We start from the raw sequence: 21,465 nt of genomic DNA on the forward strand, positions 1-21,465 counted from the left end.
CTTATAGAAAAGCTACAAGTTGATTTTGTAGAATGCCAATATAAAATGCCTGATGTGACAAAGAAATGCTTTCGGTGCTCTAAGGTGCTACTCTACATCATAAACATATTATTCTGGGTAAGTTTATTAATGGTAATTCCTTTGCAGAATGCAGTCTTGTGCATTAAAGATAGGCTCTGCAAAGTAACTGCCAACTGTGATAAGGAAAGTTAGTGGGATAGCTGCAACATTAGTTGTGTTGCCATCGATTTGCAGAATGTATTTTCTCAATGTTTTTTCTTGTGTATTACTGATAACTAGTTTTTTTCTGGTCTTTCTTATGTATTGATGGTGTTGCAGATGCTGGGTGCAGCCTTACTTGGACTAGGCATATGGCTGCATTTCACTAATGATGCACTCCTCTCCGTGGCTCCTGGCTTCCGTCTATTCATGCCAGCAGCTCTATTCATTCTTCCGGGTTGCCTTTCAATCATAGTCGGTTTCTTTGGCTGCTGTGGAGCTGTAATGGAGAATAAGTGCATGGTCATATCGGTTAGTTGAAATGTTAGCATTTTACACTGTGCAAACACATTTTACCGTTTGCACAGTGTATCATTATATGCAGTCAATATGCTTCGTACACTGGTTTCATACCTGACCCTGGCGATGCAAATCTTTTGTTTTACCCTTGGGTCCTTCGGTAGGTTTGTGAAGAGTCCCTTATGATGATAATCACTGTTGTGCACAAATCACAATCAAGAGTTCAATCATACGCATTCACAACACGCTCTTTCGCCTTTTAACGCGTAAGAACAATTTTCTGAGTGAATTTGTAATATGATTTGCTGCTGTTAGTCTTTCAGCTATGCATGTACAGATGTACTTTATATTAATGATATGATTGACTAAATTGTCTGTTGCAGTATTGCGTACTGTCAATCCTTGTTCTCATCATGGAGTTCTCTGTAGCTATCGTTACCTTATCCGGGGATCTGCACGTAAGTTCTCACTGCTTTTACCAAATAGCCTAGAAATATTATTATGTCACGGTTATATTAATTTACCGTTTATTTGAAATTGGAATAAAAAAATTGCATTTTTTCCTCGACTAATTGAAGTAAGGCATAATTGTAGGACGTTAGCAGAGTTTGAATTCAGTTTCACTCTTTCTGGTAAAAAAACTTTTTTTAATAATTTTTAGTTTGTTCAGATTAGAAATTAAAATACAGAAGATATTGTGTATAGATTTCAATTTAGTGCATGGCAAGTCCACCTTTTCTTCCTTTATAAAGGGTAACATTATTTTTAGTGGTTGGACGAATAGGGAAATTTTGGTTTTGCTGGCAATAAAAGCAATCCTGGCATAAAAGCCTGAATGAGATCAACTTTGAACTTCACATTTTAGACTCGGAGGCCATGTACACTTAATATAAGGAATGTGATATAAATTTTATTATAAACAGCATTTGCTGACTTTAACAGGTGACTGTCCACAGAGAGATTGAAGATCGTCTGAATTTATCTATAAGTGAGCGATATCCCACAGGAGCCACTGATAAATCATATGAAAGAGAAATGATGCGAGGATGGGATATCCTGCAACAGGAAGTGAGTTGTTAATTGTTCCTAATTGTACAATGGTTTGTAAAGCTGTCGATTGTCAAGTTTGCATTTGTAGGTTTTTTGTATGATTCTTATATTTGATTGAAGTAGCAAAAAATGTTGTTTGTGCTGACAAAATGTTCCCAAGCAAATGTTAATAAACTGGCAGCTGAACAAAATTATCTGAGCTTGAGCAAATGTGGTGATGCAATCTTTTCGTTAAATGTTGGCCCTTTCTAGCTAAGTTCAACTACTCTCTCCAGCATGTGAAAATGCTGGCTTGTAGGCAGAGCATCGGTTAAAACTTACTGCACTTTTGAGAGCGAATTAAAGCACATCTATAAAGTGTCACCTTTCAGAATTATCAATTATTCAAGAATTATCAGAAATTTTTTGTTCTCTATCGATCATGTCTAATCCAAACATTTACTATCACACTGTTGTCAGTCGATCGATGCCAGTAAAAAGAGTTGAAATTTGTTTCTCTTGCATAGTTCAAGTGCTGCGGTGTTGTCGGCTACACTGATTGGTACAAATCACATGGTTGGCCAATGCAAGATAAAGTGCCAGATTCATGCTGCCAGCAGCAGTATGTCGGATGTGGCGAGGAGACAGACATACACAACATCTACACACAGGTAATTAACTATATGATGATATATATTATGTATTGCGTTAGCCTTTCATTTGATCCCAAATTGCTATTTTCATAAGCCATGGTTGTATGTTAATCGGAACTCATCGGGAATTCCGTAATGCAAGTTTGATAATCCTCATAATCCTCCGTAATCCTCATAATCTTGATGCTTATTATTTTCAGCACCAAAAGGGCTGGAGACTATTTGCTATTAGCTACTGGCATAAACTCCATTTTTAGCATATAGGCGATGACGTTGTTAACGTTTGCCTTGGTTGCATCTAAAATTGTGAAAAAGTGTTGCTGCAGGCCTGTCTGCTTATATTTAAAGGGCTGCAGCAGGTCAACTCAGGAATTTATACTGAAACATTTGACAACAGTAGCAGTTATCACACTCATCTTTGCTGGACTCCAGGTAGGCCTTCTTCACAGATCTTAAGAAAACCTAGTGGATTTGCTAGCGGAACAAAATCTTATTTCAATTCACTGTTCAGCTTGACTCAACTGACCAAGGATAAGTGCAGACTCATGGCAGTCCTCTAATAACCCGTGGCTTGTTTCCAACTGCTAGTGAAAACAATAGTTTACAATCAATAGTTCAATAGCAGTTCCTTTCTTGTTGTATACTGCGGCAATCTAACATGTGAATCCCAGGCTACACCAGCTATTCTAGCTTTTGATTAGCCATTTAATTTGTTACAGATGGCGACGATAGTTGGAGCTGTGATCTTCACATACTATCACAGGAAACACAAAGAGCTACAGTGAACCGTTCAAACGTTGTGAATCTATGCAATGCAAACCTACATAAAGCAATCTTCTCATGACAGTCTCACAACAAGCCTTCCCTTACCCCATGTAATATTTATTCTACATTTCATGTACAGGCTGTATAAAGTGACCTATAGAGCTAGTGGTGCCATATTCCATTTTATTATTTTGTATTCTAACGAAATGCGGTTATACCTTTATTTACACTATAGTAATAAAATTGTAGATATTTACAATAGATATATCAGCATTTTAGTCGCTGTCGCTGGCAGCGCTTTGGTCTGAAGCACTTTGTGCCCCTGGACCCGAATCTGAGCCACTGCTAGCCTTCTTTGAACCCTCCGAGTCACTGCCAGCCTTCTTTGAACCCTCCGAGCCACTGCCAGCCTTCTTTGAACCCTCAGAATCACTTCCCGAGTCGCTCTCATTTGCTGACCCTTTGGCAGATGCACTCGTTGATCCTTTGCCAGACTCACTGCCTGAGTCCTTCCCAGAGGCTTTGCTAGCACCATCAGATCTGCAAAGTGTTGTTCATTTGATTGTCAGAAAACGACTGCTGCTAGATTGAAAATTATATGTAAAGCTGAAAATAGATGCTGTTGTAATCTATAAAGCCCAAAGTGAATTATTTTAGCTCGATATATCTTCCAATTGTTTGATGTGACCTGTGAAATGTAATTAAACAAAATTGAAAAGGCTGGAAGAGTATTGTAGATTCAACTCACTCTGAAGACTCCGAACCGGAGGAGACGACTCTCTTTCTTCTGCCAACCACTTCCTCACTACTGTCATTGCTAGAAAAAGGAATAAGGCTGTTGTCTGTAGAACTAAAACTTTTGGTGTTTAGGTAAAGCGAACGAACATCTGTATTGGCTGGCTAACAATCCAGTAAAGATTACTATACAAAACTAGATGAATGGTATTTTAGAGATGCTGCAGAGACATGATTAACTAAGAAGTAACTATGGTTGAGGTAACCAGTCATATATTTGATAGATGTCCAAATATATGTCATACATATATCAGCTTATAATTACACATCTTGTAGATGCCAATATGTCTGCATCGAACTGTTGATTAAATCATTGTGATGCAAGCAGGATAAATGACCTGAGAGCCAGCCATCATGACAACTTGACATTATTCACAGACAGCAAACAAAGCGCGTTCATTGCAAAACCTTGTAACAAAGACATGTAACAATGACCAAGCACTGACCTGACTGTGTTCTGTCCTGTGCCTTTTTCTCCATCTATGGCAGAGCTGTCCGAATCACTGATTGTAGCCTTAGAAACAACTTTGCGCCTCTGCTTGGCAGACAGACCCTCTCCGATATCCTTCGGTGCCTTTTTCTTGAGTTTGCGTCGTTTCTGATTGGATGTAGATTCCTCATCATCTGTATCCTTATTGTCTGGGTCGGTTCTACAAGCAAAGGAGTAAGTCAGCATGATGGAAGCCGATAAACTCCATGAACCATGATGGCTCTCAGCTAATCCTAGTACATACTTGGCCTTTCTCTTTGTTTTACGCTTTTTCCTTTGACTGCTGTCATCACCCTTTTTTCTCTTTGGTTCGTTTTCTGGACCACTAGAATCATTGACAAAGTCATCCTTTTTGCTTTTCTGTAAAAACATGACAGTGAATAGTTACTACAAAAAACCTTAACGCATCAGCAATTCCCAGTACATTCTCCATGTAATAGTGTCACTTATCGCAAAGGGGTGCTTCAATGTGTCACCAAGAAATGACTTCCTTGTACCAATCGTAACAATATTGTTTAGTTACGGATTGTGATTACATGCACATCTCACTGGCTTACTCTGTTTTTGTTACATATAGTGTCAGTTGCCCTAATGTTAGTGGCATTTGTCTAAGGTAGAAGAAAGATTTGCATTTGATGGTTACTAGTAAGCTGACAGGCTAGTCACCAAACAATAACGCTATAAACCTAGAAATGGAATTGCGCCTCTTTGTGAATTTTTTCACGTTCATGAATAGATTAGTTTTATCATTCTTGAACCAATTTAAAACAGACTAACGGTTTGAGGATGCAGATTTAGACCACCATTCAATACCTCAGGATACTGTTCATATACGACATGATGCATTTGTTTAAATGGACGCAGTCAAAATTCTGCATACTAAAGTTAGAATTGACCTATGCTAAAATAAACATGTCCATAAGACAAGGCTATAATTCATTCAATGTATTCCACAGCCTTTCAACTTCTGATAACTCCTGAACAAATACTGCTGATATTTGCATAAAATATAAAAACAAACATATTATTATGACTAATATGAATATGATTGTTATTGCCTAAGCTTTATGTGAAAATAAAATTAATAGAGTAGTAATCAGTACAAAAAGATTTTTTTGCTACTGAAAGTTAGAGACACGCAAATGGAAATATAGACGCAGCGATACCTAGGTTCAGAGGTAAAGACAGTGATGGACATACTTATTCTGACTTAGAACAGGTAACGAACTCAACTTAAGAATTTTATTATCTATATTTTTTACCTATTAGTTTGTTTTAAACTCTCACTTGCAAAACCACAATGCTTTGAGAAGCTTCGAACGCCATGCGATGAAAACTATCACAAATATTCCCTGAAATTTAACTTGGCATGTTGTAAAATTCACACAACCCTTTCGCTGCCAAAGACGCATTTATGCGTTTTTTGAGGTCGAGTGCCACAGACGCATAATTGCGACTTTCCCAGCAGTTGCGTAGTAACTTCATTTTATTATCAGTTGACAACATAACCCACGGTCTTTAGGACTTTCAAGATTGTCATTGACATTTTCAAGACAACATTGTCCGAAGATATCTTTATAAAACTAGCCTAAAATAACGAAGCAATTTTATACTTTTGCTTGAGAACTACAAACTTGAAAACGAACAATTTTTGGGTGAGTTCATCAACTACCGCGCGCACGTCAAAAAACAGGTACAGCCAAACATGGATAACTCGAACTTCAAGGGACCGAGCAAAAGTGTTCGAATTATCAGAGCATTCAAGTTATCAGAGCACTGTCACAAGTCCATATATTTACTTATTTATTAGTAGATACATGTACATATACAAACTATAATATAAATCAAAAGCACAAATGGCTTGTTTCAAATTAAATGCTTCTAATGTAAAGTTTAAAACGTTTTCATGAAAAAGTATAGAGATTTTTCTATCACTTGAGATTGGTTTGTTGTTTGAGGTGATGTTATTGCCAGGACGTTTTTCAGATTGACATTGGCAAAACTTGATCGTTGTTGAAATGCTCAAAAGAAAAGACATTTTTTTCTTTTGGGGTTTTACCCACGATCAATTTTGCCGTTTCTTCTTGAAGTTTATGCAGATTACCTTACTTTACCTGGGATTCGTTAAGAGCAACACTCCGAGGCAGTTCAATTAGAAGTTTTACGGTACATTCTATATCACTCACGCTTTTTTAATACATACTTATTGAATGTACACACGTATTCTGTGTTTAGGTCAAACGATGAATAGTTTTTTGTAGCTCAGACAACGTATACGTTTAATTACACCAATTTTAAGACGTTTTAAACATTCAACATTCCGACGTTGATTCAACACGGAATCAACGTCGGAAAACTATTCATCACGGGCTAGCCGGGTCACGCACTCAAGGATTTTCGCCACGCACATACAAAACAACATGCGATTTTTGTTTTGTATGTGCGTGGCGAAAATCCTTGCGTGCGTGACCCGGCTAGCCCGTGCTATTCATCGTATCGCAGTATAAATCAATTTTCACCAAACTTTTAGAAAAGTCGTTGACAAAAATATTTTGCCGATGGTGGTAATAACGACACTTATGAATTACGAAAAGATGAAGTTTACCTCTATGGCTTTGAATAAAGTGATTTTCTAAAGCGATAACAACCGTTTCGGTAGCCGTTGGGCAAAAAAACAGTTCGAATTAACAGTGTTGAGTTCGAGTTATCTATAGCAATTTATCATTACGTGGGAACGGACCAAAGGAAATGTTCGAATTAACCATGTGTTCGAGCTATCCGTGGACGAGTTATCCATGTTTGACTGTAATTAGTTATGTTGATGACGTTATAGCCAATTCAGATTTAAATTTTCGTGATTATACAAATAATTAAAGTAACAGCAGTGACTCTGATAGTGGTGAAAGCAATAGTTTTGTAAGAGTAAGGAACATTGTGGAGGATCGTCTTAGCTTCGTAGCGATCGCTTCACATAGCTTTATCATCGCACAAAGTATAGATACATTGAATTTTTTGCATAGCGTTGTTAGTTAAAATGTTGGCAAAATAAAATATGTTACAAAAATGTTCAAGATAGAGTTTGAAATTGAAAAAATATTGTATACATATCACGAAGCAATATCGGCAATTTTCGGTAAAATGGCTGGCACTAGGCTGATAGCTAATTTCGTACATGGTTAGCAGCGAAAGGGTTAAGGCAAGTATGCAGAGTATGAACTATACTTACTAAACAGTAAATTGGTATCGCTAATGCGAGTAAAAAGTGCTGAGTAAAAAACTGACAGTTTCAAAGGTTGAAAATCTTGCTGAATCTTGCCTAGATAATCCTGCAACTACACACACTGCTATGCGCAAGGACTAACCTTGCCCTTTCGGGAAGGACCCTCGTCTGGTTGGTTGCTGAAGACAAGTAAATTTTTAGTTTTTTCTATGAATCTGGCTCTCTCCTCCAACTGCTTTTCTTTTTGTGCCTCCAGGACTCTTAGCTTCTCCGTCTAAGAAGAGACAGACATAGTTTACAATACAAGACATCAACTCTAAACGAAGGCACAAAGTGTACTAAAAACAGAAAAAGGTAATATAATTTACCTCTTGCTCCTGCTGTTTGCGTTTAATAGCCTCTCTTTCCCCTTCCTGTTTCTTGCGAAGCGCTCTCTCCTCTTCATCGATCTTTCTTGCTCGAGCTACATGGTACTGCGCCTGACTGAGCAGGTCGAAACACTGCCTCGCCTCAGCCGCTGCCTGTGCAGGGTCAAACCGAGATCTGTCTGCATGCTGGCTCAGGTGAGTAAAATATCTACAAAAATGTGATAGCATAAAAAGCATACTGTGTTCAGAACTTCATCAATGGCTAGCAAATCATTCGCTTCTTCCAAGACTGAGGACCACAATAGTAAAAGTATAGCAAGGTTCAATCAGTCTAGGTGAGTTACAAAACCTCCCGAGGAAATTTTAGCACTGTCATAGAGGTCTTTAACCTGCATGCAGCTTACAAACATGCAAGCTTCATAACATATGGCAAGTTTCATAACAAACTTACATAAATATCCTATCCGTAAGAAACGGTGACATTTCACCAAGTATGGCTGGAATGATTTAGATGAAATCTAAGGGCTGATAAAATACCCATCTTACATGTGAGTAAGCCAAATGTGAAAAGTGATCACATGATTAGTAGATTCAAACAAGTAGTTTGGTCAGCAATCAATCACTGGACATAAATATCCCCTGAGTTTGTGAACAGCATCATTTTTGCATAACTTGGTGTTGGCTAACAATTATTATTTGTTAAATGAAATATTCAGTGTTTATCAGTATTAATAAAGTTATGTAAAATGATACACAAAAATTATAGCGCCACTTCATTATTACTGTTTGTAGTTTTTGACCTAAGCAGGTTGATAGCTTATCCAACGAGTAAGCTTTAGTTGTGATTCTATGTCGAGCAACTACTTTACTCACTGGAACTCTTTATCCAAAGGCATCATGATGTTTTTATGGGTATGCGCCTGACCTTTAAAGAGATTCTCAGTTAATGTAATGAACTGGGTTAGGAACTTGGTTAGGAATAGTTAATAATGATAGACTCCCTACCGATGTGAGAGTTTAAGGTCATCCACGGCACCAAGTACAGCGGTCAGGTTGCTTTTTTCATCCGTAAGTACACAGGTGGCCATCTGTTGGAGGACAACTGAGAGGTTGTACAGAAGTATTGTATCTCCCGGCAGCACATGCCTAGCCTACATTCATATAAAAGCTTTAGAACATATACTTATCTGTCTTGTATAGAGGGTCACAGCAAAGTATACTGTAGGGCTTACTAAACCGGCAGTAGCTAACATTTTGACGTTTTAACTTACCTGAATAAACACACCTTAAATTAAAAACAATTCATTTTTAACACAAGATTAGAATCTAAGAAATAAAACTAGGATATGGAAGGATTTATGGCACTTTTTATGTATACATGTGCAACGAGAGAAAAACTCAATAAAAAATGATTTCAAATAATTTGTGCATCTGACAAACCTTCTGCAGGGTCTGTTTAGCCTCCTTTAGACGATCACTTTTGAAGTAGGCCCTGGCCAGATACAGCAGTACATCTGTGTTGTCGTACTTGTAGAACTTCTTTAAGCAATTCTCGTACTGTAGCAATGAAGCATGAGCAAGGTAAGACAATCTACAATATGTCTTTCCTTAACGATATTGCAACTACATGGAAGGAAACAACGCTGCCACTCACCATGGTCACGGCAGCGATGTACTGTTTCTGCTCCACGTAGATATGGGCAATGTTCAACCAGACGTCTGAGAAATCAGCAGTCGCTTCTCGAACCTGAGCAAAGACATCTCTACCTTCATTAAGTAGACTTTTGTGGGCCAGTATGCAGCCTGAAACCAAAAGGATCGGCTGTTTATACATCAATTGCTTATGTTATCGGTTAAGAAAACATCTAGAACAGAAATATAATGTTGAACAATCGACGCAATAAAAGGTGATTATGCCGTTATCTTGATAAGTTTACCATTTGTAGGCACAATTTGTAATTATTATCAATCTAAGCACTGTCTAGAGTTGGGCTCGCAGAGGATACTCTCAGACGTACCGATGCCATTAGCAGCCCAAATATTACGGTTGTCATTTCTGAGCACCTGCTTGTACATAGAGAGTGCTCTGTCTTGGTGCCTCTTCTCTTTGTCTTTATCCTTAATACCTGCGTGCAGTGTCTGGAGCCAAACATTGCCAAGAGCTGCAGAAGACATAAAAGAGGTGTGACGGAGTCACTGCTTTCACTGCTGGCAGAAGAGAACTCCATCATGAACGTGCGTTAAACCACAAAGACATGTCCCATAATAAAAATATAGGTACATTATTAACAGGCATAGGAATTTTCAGCATGTTTGCTATTTTGTGACATAGCCAGAAAAACCAAAGAGATGATGTGTCGCCAAAACATCCTGCTTTGACAAATTTGTACAAATCGAAGAAAGTGCTAGGATCACTAGCGCACTGGCGCAGAAACAGATCCTGATTCCTACCAATCAATGAGTATGGATCATCTTTGGTGGTCGGACGAGAGAGGATTCGCTCAAACTTCTTCTGACCAGGTCCCCATTCCTGCTTGGCAAGATGGAGGTTGCCAATGAGTGACCATGCATCTGGGTGGTCTTGGTTGATCTGTAGGGCTTCTTTGAACCAATCAGAAGCCTCATAAATCTGTCCACGGTCTCGTGCCATGCATCCAAGCCTGAGATAGCCTAATGAAGTACATATCAAACATGTCAAAACAAAATTGGCTATTTCATCTAAAACATGGAAGTATGGGCAGCAAAGATTTACATATGTAATTAAAGCACATAAATTACATAATTTTCTTTATTGTATATTTCAATAGATCAGAGTCTTGGCTTTCGAATGAGCTATTGTTTGCCATGGTGAGACAGACATTGGTTGGTGTTTATAGGATTTCCCCAGAGCTCTACCGCGAAAAAGTTTACTGGCATAGTCTCGAAAATTGTGACATCACAATTCTCATATTCGTTGTTGTGTGCTCTTACCGCTTATTTATCAACTACGAAAGTGACGATAATGACGCTAGTGGCAGGCGAAGGTGGCAGAACGAATGAAGATGACAAAGGAATCAGTGCCATCAGTTCTCCATGTACATATTATTTCTATGATAAGTACTTCAGACTCCAAGAACCATACTATATTTTCCCGATGATATTATGCACTAGCTCTTTATTTTTAATGCGATGTTAAGGGTGACGACTGAGACTAATTAATTTCAAGCATTGCATGATCTCGGCGAAAGTGCGATTGACATTTAGTCCTAGGGCCACGCCACCGCAGGTCATAATTTAATCGATGTGATTTCATTACCTTTATCAATGACAGTACATTTATTGAAGCATAATTAATTAACCTAGAACATGTGTTTGTATTGGTCAGGCGTTAGCACGATCGCGGGCATTGTTGATTATCTAGAATCTTAGTTTATTATTAGCGCTCTCCGGGTTTAACAGCACCGATTGTCAAAGAAAAATGCAGCCTCAATGGCAACGAAAGGGATCGATGACCTAAGGCTAAATGAGAATTATGACGCCACATTTTGAGTACCTGAACTAAGTGTTTTTTTTTCAGGATGTACTTTTGACACCCCATTTTTCATAGTTCTATTATTCTTTGTGTATTGAATATAGGCTCATTCGAAAGCCAAGACTCTGATGTATTGAAATATATAATAAAAAAATGACGTAATTTATGTGCTTTAAGCCATAAATAATACGATTAGTCTTAGCGGTTAGCGAACGATAGTTCTAATCGATTAGCGATTAAAAAAAGAAAAACACAAAAAGTAGTAAAAAGCAGTAAAAGAATTTAAAAAATCATAAAAAACACAAAACAAGCAAAGGAGCATACAGAAAGTAATGAGTAAACGAGAGACGGCACTGAGTATTAGAGCTTCATAATTTAATTGTTTGCTGGCGATGTTGAAGGTAGACGATTTGAATATCACCACCATTTAGAGAGATATTGCCAATCGTATAAATGATATAATTAGGTAATGGCGATTTATCTCGCACCTGACTAGTTTTAGCTGGAACTAATATGCATGAGTCTTCTGGTCTTAGAATACGCTCAATTAAGGGCCTCCATACACACATTCCGAGTACATTCATGAAATACATTTTTATAATAATCATGAACACAAAACAGTTTCTTTTTAAGTTGAAATATACAAATTACTAGTAACATAAACTTACAAGTTTTTTCACGCAATAATATACCCTACATAAATGATTTGCGATATATCAGGATTTAATATTGCAAATTTGCAATAACAAATCATCTGATTTTTGGAAATTGCGAAGATCTACTAAGTATAAGATATATTTAGAGTGACAAACAATGGACATGAGCTGACCACTCACAGTCCACGTAATTCGGGTGCTCCTTGAGAATATTCTTGTACAGTTTTTCAGCACGGTTATCCTCATTCCTAGCCTCATAGAGCCGTGCGAGGTTGTAGGTGGTCGTTACAGAAATAGCACTATAGTAGTGTTCATCATGCTCGCTCTCCCTCTTGGACCTCTCTAATGAAGCCTCGTAGTATTTCTGTTAAATGAGAACAACTCCTGTCATGATAGTAGAAGACTGAGGAGGTGAAACAAAGCTAACTTGGACTAACATGAGCAAGTATAACAGACGAATGAGAGTAAAAGTTCCTACCTGTGCATCACTGAGATTACCAAGACGGAAGTGGAGCGCGGCGACATTGTTGAGAATTTCGGGAGGGACATCAGCTTCAACTTTCTCTCTTAGAATACTTGTTGCCTTGCCGTATGCAGTCAGTGCTCCCTGGTAAGACAGCAAAACTAATAAACTTAGTGCTTCTACTGTTGTGAGTCATTCAGCGAGAAGATAACATATTGTAGTCATATGAAATGATCAGCCACCAGCTTCTGACCTGCACATCATTTGACTCCAGAATCTGAGCGAGTTCTATCCAAGCCTCCACATCATCAGGGTACTGGTCAGTCACCTTGCGGAGGTGTTGCTACGATGACAAATAAGAATCTCAGGTTCCAGAAACAGTTGCATCCTCAATATATCTATTTACTTAGTTATACACCTACATAACTACAAACCTCTAACTGCACTTGAACACAAGAATTCTCACCTTGGCTAAGTCTCGTTTTTCCGGCTCGGGCAAAGTAGCATAGAGAGATCCTAATATCTTCATTGTCTCGTAATTGGTAGGCTGCGCTTTTAAAACTTTCTCAAAGCACTGCGATGCCTGCAAGCCAACAGATTAATAGTGTTCAGAGCGTAAATACGCATGATGTTTCCATGACGCGGATGATGCGAACTTGGAGTTGAGTTACCATTGCAGTTAAGCTACCGCGTGATATGTATTTTAATGGACATTCACATTATATATAGCTGTACATTTTTCTATCTTACCAAATGGCAGGTAAAATATAAAAACAATGAGAAAACAAGCAAATTTTCATACATGAAGAGAGCTCTATGTCATCACTCTACATCACAACAAATAAACCTATATTATCAAATTGACATAAAAGTAACATACATTGCTGGTGTCATTCCTATGAATATACATCTGCCCGAGACCATAGTAGGGCAAAACAAAATTGGCTGAAGCGAACTGAGTCGACTGATAGTAATATTGGAAGGCCTGGTCGTAGTCATTTTGTACGTGAAATGCCCGGGCCAGCTGATAGCAGCTCTCCGCTCTCATCGACTCATTCTCTGTGTTGTGAAATGCATGCAGTGCCAAGTGCTGTACCTTCTGGTAGTCCTGCCACAAATAACATAAACGTATGCATGAATCATCAGCGCTTCTTAACCTAGCCTGTCTTGACAATCTGTTGTTTTTGTGGAGTTGTTCCCCCGTCGAGTGGGCGACCAACACAACAGCTTGTCACAAGACGTACTGCACCTGATGCATCAGCTGCACTGACAGGGAGTTGTTCTCTTCCGTCTATGCGGCTTGGCTGCGATGTTATGGCGGTCGCTCCCTTGGTAATCATAACGGATTTCGCGCAAAAATTTATGAAAAAAAAAGATTGCAAGGTTTAACCAGAGATCAGTTTCTGCTTTAAACGTTAGTAAAATTTAAGAATAAAATAAATTGAAAATAAAACTCATAAGAACAAATAAACTGACTGATACAAAAATAGAAATAAAACTGACTGAGCGCACAAATAACGACATGTTTAGTTGCTGGTGTTGCCTAAGTTCTCAAGTTCTACTAAAGTTTACCGCAGAGACTGGTCGCTGGTTAAATGTTGTAATCTTATTTTTTCTACATAAGTTTTTGCGCAAAATTCGTTATGATTACCAATGGAGCGACCGACATAACATCGCAACCAAGCCGCATAGACGGAAGACAACAACTCCCTATAAGTGCAGCTGATGCATCAGGTGCAGCACGTCTTGTGACAAGCTGTTGTGTTGCTCGCCCGATCAACGGGGGAACAACTCCACAAAACAACAGTTTGTCAAGACAGGCTATTCTTAACCCTCCAGCTAATCTCACTAATAGTGTGCAAAGGGAAGGCAATTCCTAGAAGTGAGTCAGAGATTTACTCTGGTTTAGATTTATTATTTAGAATCGGAGGTTTACAATGTCTAGCATAGTGTGATTACATCACCGATCTTTGTATCCAAGTATACCATTAAAGATGTGGTTGCATCAAAAAATTCAATTTAATGAAATTAAGACCCATAAAAGGCTAAAACATCAGCTACAATTTGATGCCATTTTTGTCTTTGTAGACCAACCCTGTCCAGAGATATATGCGTTTGAATGAAGCCCTCTTTTAAAAAGCTCACGTTCCAGTGGGTGCTTCTTTCGTGACGTCACAAGCAAGATATCTGAAACGAAACCACGAGCGATAAATATGAGGTCGCTTCGTTAGCCAATCATGAGCGCGAAATTTTTATATTGGCCGTAATAAATGTTATCACTCGTAAAACGCGTTGTCTGTGATCTCGAAGATTCTCATCGTTAGAGAATTCATTCTCATTCGTTAGAGAATTCTCATCGTTACTGATTCAACACGTTTCAACAATTACTAAGTTATACATAGTTTTAAAATGGCTTCAAGTTCGAGCGACTGCGACTCAGAGTTATCTGAGCAACTTTTAGTAAAAGATTGGAGTAGACAGCCTATAGTCAAAGCTGACAGGCGTCAGCAGCGTTTTGCTGCAGAGGAAGACAGAATGGAGGTAAATTAACTTAGAGTCTTCTATACTTAAGTAAATGTAATATTTTTATAGTCATAAATACATATACTAATTAATAAAATGATAATTCTTTGCTATCTCCAATCATCGTTTCATAGCTTATCTGCCGTTTTACCTAGCTTTAATATTTTTTTCCAATTTTCTTTGGTAAATTAGTCATGATTACAAATTATTTTCACTCGTAGGAAGTGGGTAAAATCGAGTGATCATTGCAAATTTTTAATTTCCAGAATCAAAGCTTCAAATCATTGGCTTGGCGTACTTGTGCCTTTATTAAATGTTTATTCGTTTTTAAAATTACACTCGCAATCTATTTAACTCCCAATTTGGAAGCTGTCAATAGATACGCTTTAGAATGACATATCTATGAATGACATATATTTATTGCATTTGTTTTACTGATTGCAGAATGTTTATGTCGTCCCACCAGCCGAAGAAGCTTTGTCAGTGTGGAAACTGCCATAAAGGGGAAAGAGAGATTTGAATGTGTGCTGCATAAGCCATGATGTTTTATTTGAGTTTGTTGCAGTAGATGAATTTGTCTTATTGTATCAGCTAATACTATGTGAGTGGCCACGACTTGATGAATATTTTTAATAAAAGCTTAATGCCGAGATGAAAATATTTTTGCTTGTAAAAATTATATAATAAAATAATATTGTTGAAGATAATGCAAAACATGATTTGCAGAATATTGTAGTGAATTGGATATGGTATATGGATGTCCGCAGAACTGGAGAATGTGAGTTCAAATCCAGTTTGCAGCAGACTTCTCATCCTTAAAACTATATCCCTATCTATATTCTTTTCAAAGACGTGGCTTGCTTATTTCACTTCGGTAGTATTTGGTAAGAATACTACTAGTAAGAAACTAGTACGTAGACGGTGTAGGCAATGATATACAGCCCCGCCCCAAGGATAGGCGACAGACATAATGTGGGCGGGGCTTATGGGAGGCTGTATATCGTTAGTATGGGTAGCTGCAGAACTGTGCTGATACAAAGACCTCGTTCTACATAGTTGGCTTGACAGAATTACCGTAGACCGGTAGAATTGGTAGTCGGTACCCAAATGTTTACACAACATTTGGAGAAAGTGAGTAGAACAAATTTTCAATTTTTGTTATTTGAGGCCTTTGAAACATTCATAATAATGCATCTGTAGCAGGATTTAAAATTTTATTCTAGCCAACATGAGCAAATACAAAATAAAATATATGCCAATAGAGCCGCGTAAGACTAGACTTTTATCACAAATAGCCGATGTGAATACGAGAGATAGAGACAGGTTGCCTAACGCGTGACATCATTTTGGGCAAGTCTGGGCACGTTTTTGTGGCCTGAGCGTTTTTACGGCGATCAGATTTTTTTCGGTTTTAATCTTCAAATATCTTGGCAATGTGATCGCGTAACACAACAAACAACATATCAACTGATAGAGAAAAAAATGCTTTCTTTTAAGATCAACTCAAATTTGACGCAACCACATCTTTAATGTAGAAAACTTCTACTCGCACACAAAGAGTATGATGAAACGATGTATAAAACTTCTCACCACTGTCACTATCCAGTTCTTACAACAAGCGTACTTGGCAGCCACAAAAACAGTCAATTGTCCTTACTTTGTATTAGTACATGTATGACGCCACTTACATTAACCATATAATGACATTTGAATGTTCCTTGATAATATTACTACAGTACCCCCTCGGGTTACGATGTCCATGTTATATGAGTTTTCGCCGTAAGATGTGGAACTTGATGTATTTTCGTCCCCGCCGTACGACATTTTTTCCGCCATACAATATCACCAAGATTTTTTTCGAAATTAAAATATAGGCAGTCGGTGAGCTGAAAAAGTTAAAATAATGAAGACGCCTAATATATGCTATTCACCAAAATTCCTCTCACAACATTTTAAAGATACACGATACAAGATATCTCTCTTTCCCTCTCTCTGACAAAATTGAAGTTTAATGAAATACATACTAAAATTTAGCTTTATGTATGTGTTTAGTAAGCTAAATTCATGAAAATGAAATTCAACATTTATGTTATGCGTCTTTTTGAAGGTAAGAACTCCCTACATACTATACGTACTGCACATAGTACATTGTAATGTTACATGATGCCGGTAATGTTGCATATTATTGTAGATCATAACCGCTAAATACACTAAAATTACCATAGGTAACTATAGTTACTAAGGTTAACTAATGATCACTTTTGTTACTACTTTTCAATATGTTCAGTATGTATATAAAATTTTGATGATTTTTACCAGGGGTTGTTTGCATTAGACAACTGCTATGGGTTTCCATACTTCTCTATAGGGCAATTTCGGGTTACGATGCCAACACTGGAACAAATTAAAATCGTATAGGGGGGGGGGGGTGGGGGGGGGGTTGCACTGTAGTCTTAACAATTAAGCATTGCTATCAATGATCCAATGTTTCCTTAAATATCATAGTTACCCTAGGACACTTATATTTCGCTAGTATTTAGTTTCGTGAATAGCATACAGAGTAAAATTTCGCTGCAACTTAATTTCGCAGCTCTGATGAGTGCGAAAATATAGTGATGTGAAAACAAATGCAATGGAACAAACATAATTAAATTCCTCAAGTTCGGTTCACTAGTAAGAAAAAAATGTTCAATTTGGGACTAGTTTGTAATTGTGAACCGCAGGTAGAATTGTGTGGCCGAGATCGATAATGAAATTTGATCGCTTGCTGCCATTTGTTTCTTGGACTATCAATGAGCAAAGCTATTTAATTCCGCGTTTTCACTCGTTCTTATGATAGTTTAGTTTCGCTCATGAAATTTTCACGAGAGGATGACTCCACGAAAACGCTAAAGTTAGACGAGGCAAATGCATAAGTGTCCTAGGGTATATCAGGTTGTCATATTTTCTAATGAGTACCACACTTATAATTACTAATACCCTGGCAAGCTGGTGTGCTGTTAGAGAGATCGTTAGGTGTGCCCATAAAGCACAGCAAATCCCTATTTGCCCAATTAGTTGGAACCAGTAATCGATTGGAACAGGTGTTAGAATGTTAACCGCCAAGGCAAAAGTAACTTTGAATCCGATATGATTCAATTGTTTCCCAACCACTGACAGTGGCTTCAGAGAGATGGACGAACATGACTTTTATCATAATAAAAAAGATTGATATTTGTATTGGTCTATATCTACTGTATTATTAGAATCATTTTTTCAACATTGGACATTCAAAGTATTTTGAAGCATTGCAGTATCAGAAGTTTAAAGCTTATAAAAATTGAAGATGAAGCATCAAAGATTTCAAAACAGCAAAAATATACAAGCTAAGTAATAAATTTCACTAAGTCTATGTTCAAGTAAGGCATGCCACGAATAGCAATCATCTCTACCTCGGAAACTACTCATCGCCCTAACGAACAATAAAAACTTTGTTTATAAATGATGCAGATTTTAACTTTATTTACCTACAATTGAGTTTTGTACATTTATCTCTTCACATAGTTTTATATAATTACATAACGTATTGTTGTAATGTGTAATTACCTTAAGAAATTTCAAAAAATTATTTTTAGTTTTTCGGGGTGTAGAAAAAATTAGAGTATTCTTATGGGAATAGTTGAACCATTCGACAATTTTAACAAAAGAAGCAGATTTCAGAACAAACGATTTTCATATGTACTGGTTTGAATGTTTCCATACATCTACATGTACACTCAATCAGATCTTTTTATGGTTGCATATATAATCCGACAGACGGCAGCTCCTAGATCGACTCAAGCAGAGAAGATAGTTCTAGACTTTAAATATTTAAGGAAAAAAATGGAGAAAGGTGAATTTGGAGCCATTACATGAAGGTTCAACAAACCTTTTTATAGAAGAAGTGGTTAGCAAGATGGTTGAGAACCATAGGATTGGCAGAGTCTATTGTGTAGGCTTTGGAGAGCAGCTGCACACCATTCTTTATAGAGTCTTGAGTCTTATTATTCAGCTCCATTATCGAGCAGCCAACCAAAGCCCCGACACACTGTGGGTCCAAGTCTAAGGCTCGATCAAATGCATGCCTAAAATGTCGAAAATACTTTTCACCTATGCATGCTATATATAATAATTTATTAACTGAAGATAGAATTTTTGATAAATCAAAATCAGAGGTATCTCCAGCTATTGATGTGTATTTAGATGTATTTGGCAATCTTGTGATCACATGCTGTGTTGTCTATCTGATACACACAAAATCATAGCAAACCTGGCTTTTTCTGGTTTATTCAATTTAAGAAAGCAATGACCCATCCCAAGACGAACTGATGCAGGGCAGTTAGGGTTGGTTCTTAATGCCTTCTTGTAGTAGGCCAACGCGCCTCTGTAGTCCTTCTTATTAAATGCTATGCATGCCTTCCCAAGCAGGGATGGAATGTTGCTAGGAGATTGGCCAAGCACGAAATTGAACTGGGCATCTGCTTGCTCCATTTTGTCTCCTTCCAGTAAACAGAAGTAGGCTCTACCCAGCAAATGATTCTGTAAAAAAACATATGCAAACAAATGTGCAGTGATTACTATTACAATCAGTGTATGGACAAAAAAGGATCTCACGATTCCTGCCAAAATATCATACCTATTTGGAAACTATTAGAGAATACCATGGCTGATTTAACAAAATAATTTGTTAAAATAGCAACAAGGGTGCATTACTTACAATTTCAATCCATATGACATTTGAAAATGCTGAAAAATTTGTTTCAAGCCAGACTTATGCAAAAAACACCATTAGAAGATCTTTCGCTTCCATATCATTGATATGCCCAGCTATCGGTTGTTGTATAAAATACGGGACATGCGGATGGTACACACACAATATATCCACAGCACCGCAATTCGGCGGCATTACAAATTCTCCTAGAGCATGACTAAGAGCATAGAGTACATATTAATTATTTCACTAATTTCAAAATGTAATGCAAATTTAGCTAGAGCTGTTTATTTGGTGCAACCTAAGACCATATAATCTTGCTCCCAATGGTCTGACTATAGGCGTGCTTCACGTTGCTATCGACAAGTATTTTAGTGTGCAACTGGCATTGGTGACGCAAATAGAAAATCATTAGCTAATAGTGATCTAACCTGATCATACATGATGATCTTGTCGGCGGTTGTATAGAGAAGAGTGGCCCGAGTAAACAGCTCTCTCTTACGGTCTTTGTTTTTTTCAGCATGCGCTTTTTGTACATAATATGCAGCGAGCGTGTCCAAGGCCTTCATCTGATCTTTTTCATAGTCAGCATAGCTATAATTGGCATCTTGTCTGGAGGATTCTAAAATCTTTTCAAAATCATCTTCATTTCCTTGTTTGTAGTATTCGATCTGAAAAAAAATGCAAGATAAGAACATTCAAGTAAAAATTTCACTTGAACATTTTCCCATGTGTATGTCTGATTTTGCGTTAATAAACCGAGTTGCCTACCGCCAGTGTAACCCAAACATTCAAAGGGCAGCCCTCCTGCTTCAAAATCGTCAAAACTTCCTCTCCATCTGGAAGCGTTTCGAGATCTAATTCGATCACCTGCAATCAAAAAGTGCCACATACTACGTATTATATAAGAAAAAACAAAATACACAAGTTGTGCTCTAAAAATGCACCACAAGTATTCCCGTGTGCACCACAAGCAGTGCTTGCTTCCTGACCAAACATGTTTACAGTAAACCAAGTTGGGATACAGCTCTTACCTCATCTGTGTCTCTTAATGGAATCTCAATCGTACCGCTCGATGTCATGTTCAACGTAGCCGCCGGTCACTACGGTGAATATTTGATTAAATAGTACTACTTTGTATATCTATTACATGAACAAGGCAATTTATTCGGCGCATTACAATCGCCATTATACATGCATCCGGTTAAATGCCCGAGTTCCAAAATATTGATCGCCCGCTCCAGCGTGTAAATGTAATTACCAAAAGGCTAAAACAAGTCGTGTGCGTAGTTTGAAATGGCCAAGCATAGCTGTTTTTGCCCTGTTTTTACCCTGTACTAAGCATTATGACTTCGTACATATGCCTACGGAACATCAATTTCGCTTTCTCCTTTCACAAACTTAAATCGACACAAATTCAATTATTACGTATAAGCTAAATAAATTCAGCAATTAAAGGTTTCTATAACATTATTTAAAAATAAAGTGATCAAATACTAGTGTCATTGAAAACCATTTTTAACAACAGGATAACACCTTTATTCTAAAAAGCCATGTCATTTGTAGCAAGCGTATAAAAAGGAGGCTAGACTTACATTTAAGTGGAAATGGCCTGCTGTAATTAAAATAGACTAGCTACAATGTACAGATAATACAGGAGCTGTTATTCAAGGAAACTCATGTGAAACTATAAGTACTTGGTTACGCACTTACCAATACTGATAATGCTGGTAGTAGAATTTGA

General features: G+C 37.6%; 2 protein-coding genes across 2 annotated transcripts; one reads left to right on the forward strand and one right to left on the reverse strand.

The window, feature by feature from the left end:
* Window positions 1-3,055, forward strand: LOC137385443 (tetraspanin-9-like). The gene is made up of 7 exons (XM_068071907.1): window positions 1-117; window positions 340-531; window positions 903-977; window positions 1,462-1,587; window positions 2,076-2,219; window positions 2,550-2,633; window positions 2,921-3,055. The coding sequence occupies exons 1-7, from the start codon at window positions 46-48 to the stop codon at window positions 2,984-2,986; spliced, it is 759 nt and encodes a 252-aa protein (XP_067928008.1). The 5' UTR covers window positions 1-45; the 3' UTR covers window positions 2,987-3,055.
* Window positions 3,056-3,129: 74 nt separating this feature from the next.
* Window positions 3,130-20,908, reverse strand: LOC137385442 (RNA polymerase-associated protein CTR9 homolog). The gene is made up of 21 exons (XM_068071906.1): window positions 20,756-20,908; window positions 20,493-20,591; window positions 20,153-20,392; window positions 19,281-19,549; window positions 18,900-19,095; window positions 13,350-13,577; window positions 12,936-13,052; window positions 12,723-12,812; window positions 12,485-12,613; window positions 12,187-12,370; window positions 10,291-10,509; window positions 9,858-10,001; window positions 9,494-9,642; window positions 9,280-9,396; window positions 8,845-8,990; window positions 7,840-8,047; window positions 7,614-7,745; window positions 4,496-4,611; window positions 4,208-4,411; window positions 3,715-3,783; window positions 3,130-3,506 (listed from the first exon to the last, which is right to left on the reverse strand). Exons 1-21 carry the CDS (start codon window positions 20,801-20,803, stop codon window positions 3,242-3,244), a joined length of 3,369 nt encoding a protein of 1,122 aa, XP_067928007.1. The 5' UTR covers window positions 20,804-20,908; the 3' UTR covers window positions 3,130-3,241.
* Window positions 20,909-21,465: the final 557 nt, after the last annotated feature.

This window comes from Watersipora subatra, chromosome 1 (genome assembly GCF_963576615.1).
Source record: "Watersipora subatra chromosome 1, tzWatSuba1.1, whole genome shotgun sequence".
Taxonomy (NCBI): Eukaryota; Metazoa; Bryozoa; class Gymnolaemata; order Cheilostomatida; family Watersiporidae; genus Watersipora; species Watersipora subatra.

What these genes read in the sequence shown, in the direction of transcription:
- LOC137385443 (XM_068071907.1), top strand. Translation starts at nt 46, where the DNA reads ATGCCTGATGTGACAAAGAAATGCTTTCGGTGCTCTAAGGTGCTACTC. An exon ending in TCATAAACATATTATTCTGG is followed by an intron (nt 118 to 339) that starts GTAAGTTTATTA and finishes ATGGTGTTGCAG; the next exon opens with ATGCTGGGTGCAGCCTTACT. An exon ending in ATAAGTGCATGGTCATATCG is followed by an intron (nt 532 to 902) that starts GTTAGTTGAAAT and finishes TGTCTGTTGCAG; the next exon opens with TATTGCGTACTGTCAATCCT.
- LOC137385442 (XM_068071906.1), bottom strand. Translation starts at nt 20,803, where the DNA reads ATGACATCGAGCGGTACGATTGAGATTCCATTAAGAGACACAGATGAG. An exon ending in ACCACTTCTTCTATAAAAAG is followed by an intron (nt 13,578 to 18,899) that starts GTTTGTTGAACC and finishes TATTTGTGGCAG; the next exon opens with GACTACCAGAAGGTACAGCA. An exon ending in GTCCTTCCCGAAAGGGCAAG is followed by an intron (nt 4,612 to 7,613) that starts GTTAGTCCTTGC and finishes ATGTTTTTACAG; the next exon opens with AAAAGCAAAAAGGATGACTT.